The sequence below is a fragment of the Myxine glutinosa genome, chromosome 2 (assembly GCF_964187855.1).
Source record: "Myxine glutinosa chromosome 2, kmMyxGlut1.1, whole genome shotgun sequence".
Taxonomy (NCBI): domain Eukaryota; kingdom Metazoa; phylum Chordata; class Myxini; order Myxiniformes; family Myxinidae; genus Myxine; species Myxine glutinosa.
In genome coordinates, this window is record NC_136262.1 from 122,387,201 (window position 1) to 122,403,333 (window position 16,133).

A 16,133-nucleotide genomic window follows, 5' to 3' on the forward strand; every position below is an offset into this window, starting at 1 on the left:
TCACCACCATCTCTTATCTTCCCCCATCCAAAACCTTGATCTTTTCTACCCCCGCTAATTTCACCCCAATTCCACTTTTTTGAAATAACAACTTCTGTCCTGGAAGTCCTTGGTGTCCTTGTGTTTTATACTTCTCCCTCCCTCCCCCCTTCCCACGCCTCCTCCCCCCCAAGCCCTCTCCCTTCCACACATCTCCCTGCTCTCAAATGTTGTGTTTGTGTGCTGCTCCTTCTCTCCCCATCTTGTCTTCCGCTCCCTCTTCTTATATATTTTGTTTGTCTGGTTGATTTGTTTGTGAAGTAAATGTTAGCTCTTTCACGAGCCTCGATTCAGTCTACAAAAAAAACAAAAAAAAAAACAAAAAAAGAAAAACAAACTAAAAAAAAATACATGGATCCATAAATCTACATGGATCCACAAATCTACATGGATCTAGAAATCTACATGGATCTATAAATCTACATGGATCCATAAATCTGCATGGATCCATAAATGTACAAGGATTCATAAATCTACGTGGATGCATAAATCCATATGGATCCATAAATCTACATAAATCCATGAATGTATATGGATCCATAAATCTATATGGATCCATAAATCTACATGGATTCATAAATCTATATGGATTCATAAATCTATATGGATCCATAAATCTACTTGGATCCATAAATCTACATGGATCCATAAATCTACATGGATCTGGAAATCTAAATGGATCTAAAAATCTACATGGATCCATAAATCTACATGGATCCATAAATCTACATGGATCCATAAATCTACATGGATCCATAAATCTACATGGATCTATAAATCTACATGGATCTATAAATCTACATGGATCCATAAATCTGCATGGATCCATAAATGTACAAGGATTCATAAATCTACATGGATGCATAAATCCATATGGATCTATAAATCCACATGGATCCATAAATCTACATGGATCCATGAATCCATATGGATCCATAAATCTACGTGGATCCATAAATCTATATGGATCCATAAATCGACATGGATTCATAAATCTACATGGATCCATAAATCTACATGGATTCATAAATCTATATGGATCCATAAATCTACTTGGATCCATAAATCTACATGGATCTATAAATCTACATGGATCTATAAATCTACATGGATCCATAAATCTACATGGATCCATAAATGGACAAGGATTCATAAATCTACTTGGCTCCATGAATCTATATGGATCCATAAATCTATATGGATCTATAAATCTACATGGATCCATAAATCTACATGGATCTATAAATCTACATGGATCCATAAATCTACATGGATCCATAAATCTACATGGATCTATAAATCTACATGGATCCATAAATCTACATGGATCCATAAATCTACATGGATCCATAAATCTACATGTATCCATAAATCTACATGGATCCATAAATCAATATGGATCCCTAAATCTGCATAGATCCATAAATCTATATGGATCCATAAATCTACATGGATCCATAACTCTACATGAATCCATAAATCTACATGGATCCATAAATCCATATGGATCCATAAATCTACTTGGATCCATAAATCTATATGGATCCATAAATCTACATGGATCCATAAATCTACATGGATCCATAAATCGATATGGATCCATAAATATACATGGATTCATAAATCTATATGGATCCATAAATCTACATGGATCTATAAATCTACATGGATCTAAAAATCTACATGTATCCATAAATCTACATGGATCCATAAATCTACATGGATCCATAAATCTACATGGATCTAGAAATCTACATGGATTCATAAATCTATATGGATCCATAAATCTACTTGGATCCATAAATCTACATGGATCTATAAATCTTACATGGATCTATAAATCTACATGGATCCATAAATCTACAGGGATCCATAAATGTACATGGATCTATAAATCTACATGGATCTATAAATCTACATGGATCCATAAATCTGCATGGATCCATAAATGTACAAGGATTCATAAATCTACGTGGATGCATAAATCTATATGGATCTATAAATCCACATGGATCCACAAATCTACATGGATCCATAAATCTACGTAGATCCATGAATCTATATGGATTCATCAATCTATATGGATCGATCAATCTACATGGATCCATAAATGTACAAGGATTCATAAATCCACTTGGATCCATGAATCTATATGGATCCATAAATCTATATGGATCTATAAATCTACATGGATCTATAAATCTACATGGATCCATAAATCTACATGGATCTATAAATCTATATGGATCTATCAATATACATGGATCCATAAATCTACATGGATCCATAAATCTGCATGGCTCCATAAATCTACATGGATCCATAAATCTACATGGATCCATAAATCGACAAGGATCCATAAATCTGCATAGATCCATAAATCTACATGGATCCATAAATCGACATGGATCCATAAATGTGCAAGGATTCATAAATCTACATGAATCCATAAATCTACAAGGATCCATAAATCTACTAGGATCTCCCGGTCACTTTTTAAAAGTTTAGGACCGCCTTGCACAGTCGAGGTGCTTCTGGTTTAAATGAGCAACAATGACCGGCAGATCAGACACACCGATCCCAGCCTCTCTAATTATTTTAAATAGGAACGACCTGGGTCCATCATATTGACGGCATTCCAGAAACACGTGAGTTAAAGGTTCGGGTTTCCGACAGGTGTCGCAGGTCCCGGTCGGATGGCGCCCTATCACGTGACGATACGAATTACGGCGAGTGCCCAAATCTAAGGAGAGAGCCACCTGGTCCTTGGTGGACAACAGTGGAAGCCTTATTGAGGGTCGGAGGGCACCTCTGGATTCCCGCTGTAACCTCATACCCCACTGGGATTGCTTTACCGGAAGTGCGTGTTTATGTACGTTTTAACCGTATCGATCGGACCAATGAGGGAGCACTTTCGAATCCGCCTCAACCTAACGAATGAATGAGAGTTGAAGGAACTTGGAAGGATTCATTATTGTGACGTCGTTTCCGTCATGGAGGAACAGCCGTGTGTTGGTGTGACCATGGCGTCGGTTCGGGCTCTGGTGGAGAGAAAGGAGGCGCTGGAAAAGAAGATCCAAGAATTACATGACGAGCTTCAGGAGGTGAGTCAGGATTCTGTGATACTGATAGCGGTGAGGGTTGGGAAACCTGGAGGTGAGGGTTGGGAAACCTGGCGGTGAGGGTTGGGAAACCTGGCGGTGAGGGTTGGGAAACCTGGCGGTGAGGGTTGGGAAACCTGGCGGTGAGGGTTGGGAAACCTGGCGGTGAGGGTTGGGTAACCTGGCGGTGAGGATTGGGTAACCTGGCGGTGAGGGTTGGGAAACCTGGCGGTGAGGGTTGGGAAACCTGGCGGTGAGGGTTGGGAAACCTGGAGGTGAGGGTTGGGTAACCTGGCGGTGAGGATTGGGTAACCTGGCGGTGAGGGTTGGGAAACCTGGCGGTGAGGGTTGGGAAACTCTCTGTCCCCAACGTCTCCCACTCTCTGTCCCCAACGTCTCCCACTCTCTGTCCCCAACGTCTCCCACTCTCTGTCCCCAACGTCTCCCACTCTGTCCCCAACGTCTCCCACTCTCTGTCCCCAACGTCTCCCACTCTCTGTCCCCAACGTCTCCCACTCTCTGTCCCCAACGTCTCCCACTCTCTGTCCCCAACGTCTCCCACTCTCTGTCTCCAACGTCTCCCACTCTCTGTCCCCAACGTCTCCCACTCTCTGTCCCCAACGTCTCCCACTCTCTGTCCCCAACGTCTCCCACTCTCTGTCCCCAACGTCTCCCACTCTCTGTCCCCAACGTCTCCCACTCTCTGTCCCCAACGTCTCCCACTCTCTGTCCCCAACGTCTCCCACTCTCTGTCCCCAACGTCTCCCACTCTCTGTCCCCAACGTCTCCCACTCTGTCCCCAACGTCTCCCACTCTCTGTCCCCAACGTCTCCCACTCTCTGTCCCCAACGTCTCCCACTCTCTGTCCCCAACGTCTCCCACTCTCTGTCCCCAACGTCTCCCACTCTCTGTCCCCAACGTCTCCCACTCTCTGTCCCCAACGTCTCCCACTCTCTGTCCCCAACGTCTCCCACTCTGTCCCCAACGTCTCCCACTCTCTGTCCCCAACGTCTCCCACTCTCTGTCCCCAACGTCTCCCACTCTCTGTCCCCAACGTCTCCCACTCTCTGTCCCCAACGTCTCCCACTCTCTGTCCCCAACGTCTCCCACTCTCTGTCCCCAACGTCTCCCACTCTCTGTCCCCAACGTCTCCCACTCTCTGTCCCCAACGTCTCCCACTCTCTGTCCCCAACGTATCCCACTCTGTCCCCAACGTATCCCACTCTGTCCCCAACGTCACCCACTCTGTCCCCAACGTCTCCCACTCTCTGTCCCCCAACGTCTCCCACTCTCTGTCCCCCAACGTCCCCCAATCTCCATCCCCAACGTCCCCCACTCTCCATCCCCAACGTCTCCCACTCTCTGTCCCCCACCGTCTCCCAATCTCTGTCCCCCAACGTCTCCCAATCTCTATCCCCAACGTCTCCCACTCTCTATCCCCAACGTCTCCCACTCTCTATCCCCAACGTCTCCCACTCTCTATCCCCAACGTCTCCCACTCTCTATCCCCAACGTCTCCCACTCTCTATCCCCCAACGTCTCCCACTCTCTGTCCCCAACGTCTCCCACTCTCTGTCCCCAACGTCTCCCACTCTCTGTCCCCAACGTCTCCCACTCTCTGTCCCCAACGTCTCCCACTCTCTGTCCCCAACGTCTCCCACTCTCTGTCCCCAACGTCTCCCACTCTCTATCCCCAACGTCTCCCACTCTCTATCCCCAACGTCTCCCACTCTCTATCCCCAACGTCTCCCACTCTCTATCCCCAACGTCTCCCACTCTCTATCCCCAACGTCTCCCACTCTCTATCCCCAACGTCTCCCACTCTGTATCCCCAACGTCTCCCACTCTGTATCCCCAACGTCTCCCACTCTGTATCCCCAACGTCTCCCACTCTGTATCCCCAACGTCTCCCACTCTGTATCCCCAACGTCTCCCACTCTGTATCCCCAACGTCTCCCACTCTGTATCCCGAACGTCTCCCACTCTGTATCCCGAACGTCTCCCACTCTGTATCCCGAACGTCTCCCACTCTCTATCCCCAACGTCTCCCACTCTCTATCCCCAACGTCTCCCACTCTCTATCCCCAACGTCTCCCACTCTCTATCCCCAACGTCTCCCACTCTCTATCCCCAACGTCTCCCACTCTCTATCCCCAACGTCTCCCACTCTCTATCCCCAACGTCTCCCACTCTATCCCCAACGTCTCCCACTCTCTATCCCCAACGTCTCCCACTCTCTATCCCCAACGTCTCCCACTCTCTATCCCCAACGTCTCCCACTCTCTATCCCCAACGTCTCCCACTCTCTATCCCCAACGTCTCCCACTCTCTATCCCCAACGTCTCCCACTCTCTATCCCCAACGTCTCCCACTCTCTATCCCCAACGTCTCCCACTCTCTATCCCCAACGTCTCCCACTCTCTATCCCCAACGTCTCCCACTCTCTATCCCCAACGTCTCCCACTCTCTATCCCCAACGTCTCCCACTCTCTATCCCCAACGTCTCCCACTCTCTATCCCCAACGTCTCCCACTCTCTATCCCCAACGTCTCCCACTCTCTATCCCCAACGTCTCCCACTCTCTATCCCCAACGTCTCCCACTCTCTATCCCCAACGTCTCCCACTCTCTATCCCCATCGTCTCCCACTCTGTATCCCCAACGTCTCCCACTCTCTATCCCCAACGTCTCCCACTCTCTATCCCCAACGTCTCCCACTCTCTATCCCCAACGTCTCCCACTCTCTATCCCCAACGTCTCCCACTCTCTATCCCCAACGTCTCCCACTCTCTATCCCCAACGTCTCCCACTCTCTATCCCCAACGTCTCCCACTCTCTATCCCCAACGTCTCCCACTCTCTATCCCCAACGTCTCCCACTCTCTATCCCCAACGTCTCCCACTCTCTATCCCCAACGTCTCCCACTCTCTATCCCCAACGTCTCCCACTCTCTAACCCCAACGTCTCCCAATGTCCCAAAAGGGGACCACGGTGCCCAAAAAGGGCCAACCCCCGCTACGCGGGGGAAAACGGCGTCCAGAGTTGCCGTTGGTTCATGTTAAGAAAGATCTTTCAGGCAGTGTATAAGTAGGAGACTCGTCCAACTTTATTTTTTCACTCCAAAACCACGGAGGTATATAATATGGAGAGCCAATTGGCCACCTCGCAGCATTAGCCGCCGTGAAGCCACCGGAAATAGTCTGGCGGCCATATTGGGAAGCCGATCGTAAGCCTGTCAAAGCAAAGGCGTGGCGCACTGATGATGCAGCTGGAGCGAATTTTAGGACCGCCGACTATTTAATTAATATAGAATACTAATATTTGAACTGATATTCGGGCTCAGAATCCCGTTCTTTAAGGAAATGGTGTTCATTAAGTTTGAAGTTGGTTCTAGACGCATTTTTCCTGGGGAATCCAATGGTTTAGAGCTTGTTTGAAAAAAAAGTGCCCAAAATTACCGCTCGGTGTTCTTTATCGTTCTTCTCATGACCCAATCACCCACTAGTAGGAATAAGAATCCTGACATGTTACACCCCTGTTTAACTCCTGTCTTCACCTTGAACCATTCTGTTGTTTCACCTTGGTCGACGACCGCACATTGAAAGTCTTGGTAAAGGGCTTTTACAAGGTTCACTAATTTTCCAGGTATGCTGTATTTCTTCATTATGACCCAGACTTTCTCTGGGCAAGGAGTCGAAAGCTTTCTAGAAATCTATAAAATTGAGGTACATCGTCGTTTGCCATTCTTTGGCTTGTTCTGTAATATTCCTCAATATAAAGATCTGATTTGTTGTCATGTTATATGATGTTACTTAATTCAGTCATTATATTGTAACTAAGATGTGTATGTTTCTATTACCGAGATGTTAGAAACCACGCAGATATAATGATAACCAGAGTTTATTCTACACTGACATGGGTCAGCAACACATCAACAGTGAGTCAGTCACATAAATGACATGAAACGCTGTCATGTAGTTAACCCACACAATTCACAGTTAACCCACAAAACACACCCACACCATGTAGAGATGAGGTCGCTCTTATATTTCAGCTTGCTCTGGTGTTGCCTCACTGGTGAGCAAACAGGACCAGTTTGCAATATTTTTTCCTGATGCGCTCTTCCTTCATGTCATCATCGAGTGTTCTCACAACATGATGGAAACGTATCTTGCTGTATGATTGTGATACAGAATGTATTAAAGCAAACACATGGTTGCTGTCTGCCTCACAGTCAAACATGTGCCGATCCAAGGAAGCAAATGTAGACCGACCGACCTCAGAAAGGACAGAAGTGGAAATTGCCACTCTTATCCCACTTTCACGAGGCATTTTGCCATTGCTTACAGCCAGGAGCCTCTTGACACAGCGTTCAGTCGCCTCACAGACACGAACAACACTGTGCGAGGGAACTATGAGGCCACCCCTGTTCTTGGTAACAATCAGGCTGTACATTGGTGTGGTTTGCCATTCTTCGTTGTTACTGGTCAATGCAGAAAGACATTGGCTACACTTCAGAGTCTTCCTCACCATCCTCACCACATAGCCGGCAATATAGCCAACACATGACTCTGTAAAGATGGAAAGTTGCTCAAAATTTGGAATATCCGCATAGTCGTGGTCCTCTTTTGCCGGCGATCTCAACTCCAGGTCGTATCGTCTGGCCACCAACATGTCGTGACTCTCGTCAGGCACAGCCTGCTTTGCAACGCACTTGAAGGAAGCCGCATTCAGGATTCTGGTTGAGTCCTGTGCAGAACAGTTCCCACTTGCAGACTTGATGTCATGTCGCATCAAGAGGCGCTTATATGCGGCAACAAACTGCCGGGCCGTTGGGTTATTCCCACTTCCACATGCAATGCGGACCGCTCCAAAGAAAAGTTCAATGTGGTCTTGGCTCATTTTGTACGTGAGCAGGTATCGCAGGGGAGATGAGGCAGGTTTGACATATGTGAAATACAAAATTTTGACACTCTCTATGCAGATCATGAAACCAATGAAGGGGGTTTTCAAACGCGTATTGGTCATAACTTGACCATTCATGTTTTTGATGTTGGACAAGTAACTGTAGGCAGTATCCAGGAATGGCAGGAAAAGTCCTTCTCGTGATGTCATGAGTGGTGCCTTGTAGTTTCGTGCCAATGGATTGCGAGAATTTAGAATGTCAAACAGTTTGTCCAATGTTTCAATGTATTGGCAGGTAGCCTCACTGCCCTGAAATTCTGATAGTTGCAAAGTGTCCCTGCAAAACCGAATTGCATCTGCCACACTAGTGCTCAATGTCTGAGCAGCTGTGTCCACCTTCATGACATTGCTCTTCCACTCGATGTGTTTCCGGGAGAGCTTATTTCCCAGACGCAAGCCTTCCCTCTTCTGCAGATCAAAGAGTGCCTGGATGTATTTCCACGCGATGACTTTTTTGTTGCCATCCTCCATCATTTTCATGGATCCAAGACAGTTTCTTGCAAGTTTAAGCATGTGACATGCATCGAGTACAACACAAATGTTCTTTTCGGGATTTGCTGGGTGGGGAAATGTTGGTTTCACATTCTGCGGCGTGATGTCGGCACCTAGCTCACGTAACATTGTCAAATGAGCGGACGGTCCATCGCAAGTTAAGGAAACCACCTCTGCACCGATATCATGCAATTTTAGTAGACATTGTGTCACCAAATTCGCCTGTTCCTTCCCCGACAATCCATTTATCATAAAGTATGCTACAGGCACTTTCCAACTGTCATTCAGTGCAACCAGCATGAAAACCAGTGCGTTGCTGGCCTGGGGAGCACTGTCATCTTGGACTCCGTTTCCGATGTCGACGTACCCCAATACCTTGTCCCCTAAAAAGTCAATTGCCTTCATGATGGCCATCTCGTCTAACATCAGGCTACACAGTGTTCTCTTGCCAGTCTCCTTCTCTGCTTTAAACCGGCTCTCTAGTGCTTGGAATACAACTGCACTAAAACCAGGTGAACCATCAATTGCGCTGTACCATTTCCGGATTGTGGATGGACTTGGCAGTGCCAAGTCGAATGTCTCTCGAACATAGTCGTATCCTTTAGCAGAATAAAATTGAAGAGTGAGTGCGAAAGCTTTGATGACTGGATCGTATTCATCTCTCGAGCGTTTGCCGCTGCCTTTGTTCTTCAGCATTCTGCTCACAATAGCTTTTGACACACCAGAGAATGTTGTGTTGAGCATTTCAATACAATTGTCGGTGACCATCCCATTCTCCCTCAGGTCTTCCACGATGGTATTCAGGGACTCCACTTTTCTGGCTAACCTTCTGTTGTGTTGCTGACTCACTTTTAATTTTTTTCGAAAGTTGTCCAGCTTGTGGACTGCTTCATCGAGCTTGTGCTTCAATACCAGTGGACTTGTGACGGAGTAGGAGTGATCTGTGGTCTGAAATGAGGGTCCCACCTCAGGTTCAGGATCTTGAGTAGTGGCTTGAGGTTCTGGTGTATCTTCTTGGATGACAGACCTGGCCACTGGCGCTTTCCTCAAAGCTGTAACCTATTTGGAAAGAAAAGAAAAGGTGAACCATTAATACTCATTAAGTTGTTTTTAGGGCTGAGCCGAATGCTTAGAAGCTTCGTTCATTAGATTGGGGTTCTAATTAGAAATAGATGTGACTGCGTTGGACGTATTGTAACATTGTTTCAAAGACTAAACATTTTGTTAAATATTATTACAACAAAGCTTCGGGGGGGAAATGCCAAGAAAGTGTACAAAATGGGATTCGGCTCAGCTCTAAATCTTTTTAAAAGCAACTGAGTTGTTCTCCATAAAACTCAAACGATCGTGAGATCAAACACGGACGCAGACACAATCGGCTTCCCAATATGGCCGCCAAGCAACTTCCGCTAGCTTCAGCCGACAGCCGTCATTGGCTCTCCAGTTTATTATATACCTCCGTGTCCAAAACCTCATTGTTATTACTGTACGGAAAATGTGCATTATTTTTGTGTAGCATTTAAAACTAAAGCGTTGATCGCGTTTAAATTTAAGCCATTTGGTGTTTCGTTTTAAAGTGATTCAGCAAATCGTTGAAAGTGATCATTGGAAGAACAATGTGTTTTGGATCGCACGCCATTGCAGGAAGGTACAAAATTCACGTTATCTCCAAAAATCTGGATCATCGGTCAGTTGCCTTCATTTTCCTGCTTCACAATTGCACGTTACGGGAAAACGAGCGTTTTGGCGGGAAAACAATTAGGCTTGGTTGCTCTACGTGCGGGTTCTTGTTGTACACAAAAAGTTCTACTAGGTTTTACTCGGTTTTTAGAAAAGTTTTTCCCCAACAGTTTTTTTTCCCCAAAGTAAGATAGATGTCTGTGTGTTAGTGTTGTGGTGAAGTGTTTTCATGTGGTCGTGAGGTTGGAGATAATGGATGAGTGGTGATTATTGTGTTTTGAGATGTCATGGTAAACTGTGAACGGGGATTTCACAATAGCAGGCCATGGCAACTTTTTGTAACACCTTGGTACCATCTTCTATGGGAATGTGTTAAAGAATTGAATGGCAGCGGGGGAGGAAATGCGTTTTGGGATCTTGTGGGTGGGGAAGGTGTGTGTGTCCACAGGTACAGATCAGGCTCTGAGGAGCGATGCCTGCGGCCCCCCTCTGCGGCAATTACCCCTGGCAGCCAGTGGTATCTGGAAATTGGAGCTTGTCGGTGGAGGGTCTGGTTGGGCGCCGTGGGGTAAAGGAGACCCCCGGCGACCCGTGGAGCTGCGTGGCAGCAGGAGGCAACGGAGCCTGGTGTGTGGAGACCCCCACCGGCGGGGTAATGGTGGAAAGGGCTGTTGGGCTGTCACAGGGCCAAGAGGTAAAGGGGGGGGGGGGGGGGAAAGAACTTGTAAGTCGGTTGACTTGTTTTTGGGACTGCGGGCACCACAGCCTGAAGCGCCCCCACCATCTTGTTGTGCGGTACCTCCCCGCTGCCTAGTTGAGAAATGACATGCACACACATGAATGACATCAATGCCATGGTCCTGCAGGGGTTTGTGATCAATATGTGCTTTGAAATGATTTTGTATGTGATGTGATGACTTACGGAATGAGAATGAGTGGATAAGGGGTTTGTGTTGAATGAATGAGGTGAAAACCACCTAGCCATGTCACTCACCTGTAACATCTGGACAGGGCCCACGGAAACCTAGGGGTGCATTGGGATGGCCCCGCAGGTAAGGTTGTGTCTTGTGGCATCCACCGGGGGACGCGGTCTGTAGACTGGGTTTGTACAAATGTTTATAGAGTTTTGAATTTTTGAATAAGGATAAGTTTGTGGCTAAGGTAGGATTTTTGAGTGTTGTTGTTTGTTGCCTTCCACCACAGGAACGACCAGGATCATTGTAAATATTTGAAATGTACATGATTGCATAATTGTTAAGGGGGTTAGCTTGTTAAGGGGCTGTCACACCTTGACGTTTTAGCCAGCATACGCCGACGTATGAAAAATTTGGCGAATACGCTGGCACACGTCGAATACGTTATGGGTAAGTTTTGTATACGTTAAGAGCACGCTGAAGCACGCTGGCATACGTCGTAGTACGCCGAGGCAGTCGACAAATTTTGTGCATGCACAAAATTTGTCGACGTATGCCAGCGTATGACTCACACGTTCCGCATACGCTGACCACAAGTTGTAGGCACGTTAGGCGATCGTTGACACACGTCGACACGTTACTTGTAAGTCGAAATACGTCGAGATAATGTCTAGCGTACCCGAAACTTATTTCTAACCTATGAGTAACGTGCTTTGAACCTGTGTGTAACGTATCTCCAACGCATATTGACGTATGTAGACGTATTTGAAGTCTTCCGGACGACCACAGAACTTACTGAACGTTACAGCTACCGTATAATGGCGTATTGGCAGCGTTTAGGGGAATTGGTATAAATGGGGTTCACAGGAGGAACCCGTCAGTGTTCCAGACTCCATGGTGAGCAGATGTCCATGTCATCCGAGAGATGGAGGATCCGGCAAGGCCATGCAGCATCACCCCTCCACTGTCAAGCTCATTGTCAAAGCATGCTTGAGCCTGCACAACCTCATGAGGACCAGGTAATTCATGTTTACATAGCATATATTATACAGTATACAATGCAATTTAACTTTTAGCCTATGCTTATAAACATTATATGATTTACCTTAAATGTTATATGTATCATTATATTGCTTTTTATTTTACAGCGCATTAGAATATATGTTTTTATTATAGGTGCGCTTTATAAGTAAATAAAATCAAATTCAAATTCCAGGTACCCAGGACTACAGAACCAGCAGCTTGACCGGGCAGAGAATGAGAACCGCGACCTTGTTCCAGGAGCATGGCGAGAGGGACATCACTTGGAGGATACACAGACTGGCCCCAACACTGCCTCCAAGGACGGAAAGAAACAGAGGAATCTCCTCAAGCACTGGGTTAACTCCCCAGCTGGCGCAGTTCCGTGGCAAGATAGGATGATTTAGATATTTGTATTATTGCATTGTTCAGGCAATAGAGGACCTCAGAGACAGTAAGATTCCTCTTGAAATGAACATCGTATAAAAAGCTTTTTTTCAATTATGCACTTTGCAATATACATGTACAATTCAACAAAGAAAAAATGTCCTTGTTACTTTGTAATACGTTTGTATTGACTGTACATTATATTATTATACCTTTTTCAAAGTGTATGAATAAAAAAAAAACACATTTAGAGGCCATTTTTCCCCGCAAAGCGGGGGTTGGCCTTTTTCGGGGACCGTGGTTGTTGTTGTTTTTCGGTCACCTTTTTGAAGCAATGTTTTACGGCCGGATGCCCTTCCTGCCACCAACCCTTTTTGTCGCCTTTTACGACAAGCAGGGAATTACCAGTGAACTGGTACTCAATTAGCCGACCTCGGAAGGATGACAGGCTGAGTCACCCCCCTGGCGTTAATTCAGCGATCGACCGGGATTCAAACCCAGGATCCTGGGATCCTAAGCTGGCACCCTAGCTTACGGAAGCACGGAAGCTAGCACGGAAGCCCTAGCACCTGGTGTATGAATAAACATATATATTTATATGGACCCAAAGGGAGTCAGTGATTCCTGATGTTGACACTTCGATGTCTAGTGCGGTTATGATTTGAATCGTCGGCGGCAGCCTTTTATAGGCTACGCCACGTGATCGTCGGCGATACGCTGTCGCGCGCTATGCATACGTTAGACTATCGTTGTGCATAAGTTGTGAACGCCGACAACACGCTAAGCATTCGTTGGTATAAGTTATCTATAAGTTATCGAACCGTTCTGTGTACGTTACTAATACGTTATGCATACGTCCAGCTCGTTATGAATACGCTATTATACGCCCAAAACTGAAAAAAAACATCGATAGTTCAGCGTACGCCAGCGTTTTAGATAAATTTTGATACGTCGGCGTACGCTGGCTAAAATGTCAAGGTGTGACAGCCCCTTTAAGGAGAATAGGTGGGAAGTCCGACTCACTTCCCACAAAACCACCTTTAGAGGCCATTTTTCCTTGCAAGCGGGGGTTGGCCTTTTTCGGGAACTGTGGTTGTTGTTGTTTTTCGGTCCCCTTTTTGAAGCAATGTTTTACGGCCGGATGCCCTTCCTGACGCCAACCCTTTTTGCCGCCTTTAACGACAAACAGGGAATTACCAGTGAACTGGTACTCAATTTGATCCTCACTTCCACTTCCCACAGCCCTCCTGATTTATCTCATAGGTTAATTAAGTGCGTGACAGTAAGTGTTAAGACTGGAATGGTAGCGCCTGTAGTGAACCTAGCAGGAGCTACGGTTCCGGGGGGGGGGCTGTGTTATGTCGGGAGGGACGCGCACTATGTAAAGCCAGATAGATCTGTGTAGGTAGGTATCCGACTGTTGTGATAGGGAATTGACCTGTAATAAGTCTGTGTTTAGTCCGGTTTTGTTTGTCGGGTTAACATGTCTGCTTGTGAACATACCAGGATGTTCGAGTGTTAGATAGTGTAGGGATTAAGATAACAGCCCCTGTGTCCAACTTGGTCATCAAACCTTTGTCCCTTATGGCAATGCACACCTGCAGACACTTAGTTAAGCCCTTTAGTGCACGCATTAATTAAATTCCCTTCCCTGACAAGACTTTGGAAGAAAACGGACAGGAAGCCAGTTCAGGGCACAGCCGATGATTGCCGCCGCCAGCTACACCTCCGGCAGGCCTCGAGTAGCACGCGCTATCACCACGCTACAGGGAACGAGTGATGGGTTGGCACGGTAGGCGCAAACCTCCAGCCAACGAGTCAGTGGAGGGCACTGATTGGGTGGCGCGCCAAGGTTGACGTCACCGCCACAAGGTTATTTCGGGGCGGGCCGAACGACATTTTCCCTCTTGCTCGACCCCTGGTTCTCTTGTCTTGCAAGTTCTCGAGTTGCACATCTGGCTCTGACCCTGGCACGTCCCTCTCTCGCTTGCATGTCCCTTTGTCTCTCTGGCACGTCCAACTCTTGAGAGAGCTCACTTGGACTTGGCTGATAGCGTGCAGTCGCACTTGCGTTCTCTCCTCCTGCAATTTCTTCGTTCTGAGTTTGTGCCTCGGGTTGGAGATCGACCGTGTGTGGAGCTTGCCAGCCTGCGTTGGACGCGTGGTGCGTGGAGCGAGGCCTGGTGGTGCTCGGAGGTGGACGGAGGGGGCCACGTGGGACGTCGACGGACGCAAGACTACAGACGAGTTAAGACGCACCGCACCCACAAATACACGACGTGTTCTTTTCGTTAATTCATCCCTTGTTCGTTTCTGAAGTATGGTGTGTGGGATCCCAATTTAGAAATTAGGTTTATCGTCGCGTTCCCCCGTCCCGACTTTTGATTAAATAAACCCTTGTATTATTTTTCATTCCTTGTTAAACCTGTGTCCGTTTGAGTTCGTTCGCCTTCGACAGGTACGCACTTTTACCGCAGCTCCCATTTTCCTTCTTCCTCCCGCGTTTGATAGTAAAATCCGTGTTTGGTCATCGCCTCCAATTAAATCCGTTTGGTCCATCCGCGAGCCCTGGTATTAACCAAAGGGTCCACGCGACAATACCTTTAGTCAGTGTACAGTAGTATACTGTTTATTCCACCAGGTGAGCACCAGGGGTATTGCCCCGATGTTTTCTCTTGCGGTTTGAAATTGGCATTTGCAATGTTAGTTCAGTAAAGAGTAGAGAAATATACACTCTGTTGGTGATCATAGTAAAAACGGCATGCAACTAGCAACCTTGTTATTCCTCGTTAACCTACCAGGGATGACCATAAGTCATTGCATGGCTGAGTGGAAGAAAAGAGACTTGTGCAGACCGGTGGGGCCATTCCCCAACAGCTTCCCGCCTCGGAGCACTTGGCAGCGTATAATTGTCCCTTCAGAGGTGATGCGCGCGCATCTTATAAAATACTAGAAGAGGGTATCCGTTGCTTTGGTGATGGACCAACTAGACTTCATGTCTCTTGCTGCTAGAAGGGGGAAGAGGATGTTGAGGGGAGGGGAAGGGCTTGGGTGGGAAGGGAAGGGAAGGGAAGCGGGGAGAGGAGAGGAGAGGGGCAGAGATGTGCTGCATATACATATTTTGGGGGAGGCTTTCACAGGCCCCTCCATTTAGGGGGTGGGTGAGGGAAAAAGGAAGGAGGCCAAATTTACCCATGTTTAACATGAGCATTGCCAAGGTCAAGGAAATTGTAATACCCTCTGTCACCACCACCAGGTGGCGCTATACAGTACACATTTCACCACCACCAGGTGGCACTATACAGTACACATTTCACCACCACCAGGTGGCGATATACAGTACAGATTTCACCACCACCAGGTGGCGATATACAGTACACATTTCACCACCAGCAGGTGGTGATATACAGTACTCATTTCACCACCACCAGGTGGCGATATACAGTACAGATTTCACCACCAGCAGGTGGTGCTATACAGTACACATTTCACCACCACCTGTTGGCGCTACAAGGTACACATTTACATAGAACCCC

The 16,133-nt window shown here is 46.9% G+C and overlaps 1 protein-coding gene across 5 annotated transcripts in view; it reads left to right on the plus strand.

Moving 5' to 3' along the window:
- Positions 1 to 2,674: 2,674 nt before the first annotated feature.
- PSMD9 (proteasome 26S subunit, non-ATPase 9) overlaps positions 2,675 to 16,133 on the plus strand; it is a 43,693-nt gene continuing 30,234 nt past the window's right edge. The window contains exons 1-3 of one of the 5 annotated variants that reach the window (XM_078771609.1): positions 2,939 to 3,143; positions 12,058 to 12,209; positions 12,407 to 12,590. In XM_078771609.1, coding sequence (XP_078627735.1) covers positions 3,033 to 3,143; positions 12,058 to 12,209; positions 12,407 to 12,590 — 447 coding nt within the window. In that variant the 5' untranslated portion in view covers positions 2,939 to 3,032. Of the gene's footprint in view, positions 3,144 to 12,057; positions 12,210 to 12,406; positions 12,591 to 16,133 lie in introns of all 5 variants that reach the window. The other 4 variants (XM_078771608.1, XM_078771610.1, XM_078771611.1 and 1 more) reach the window with 4 other exon arrangements.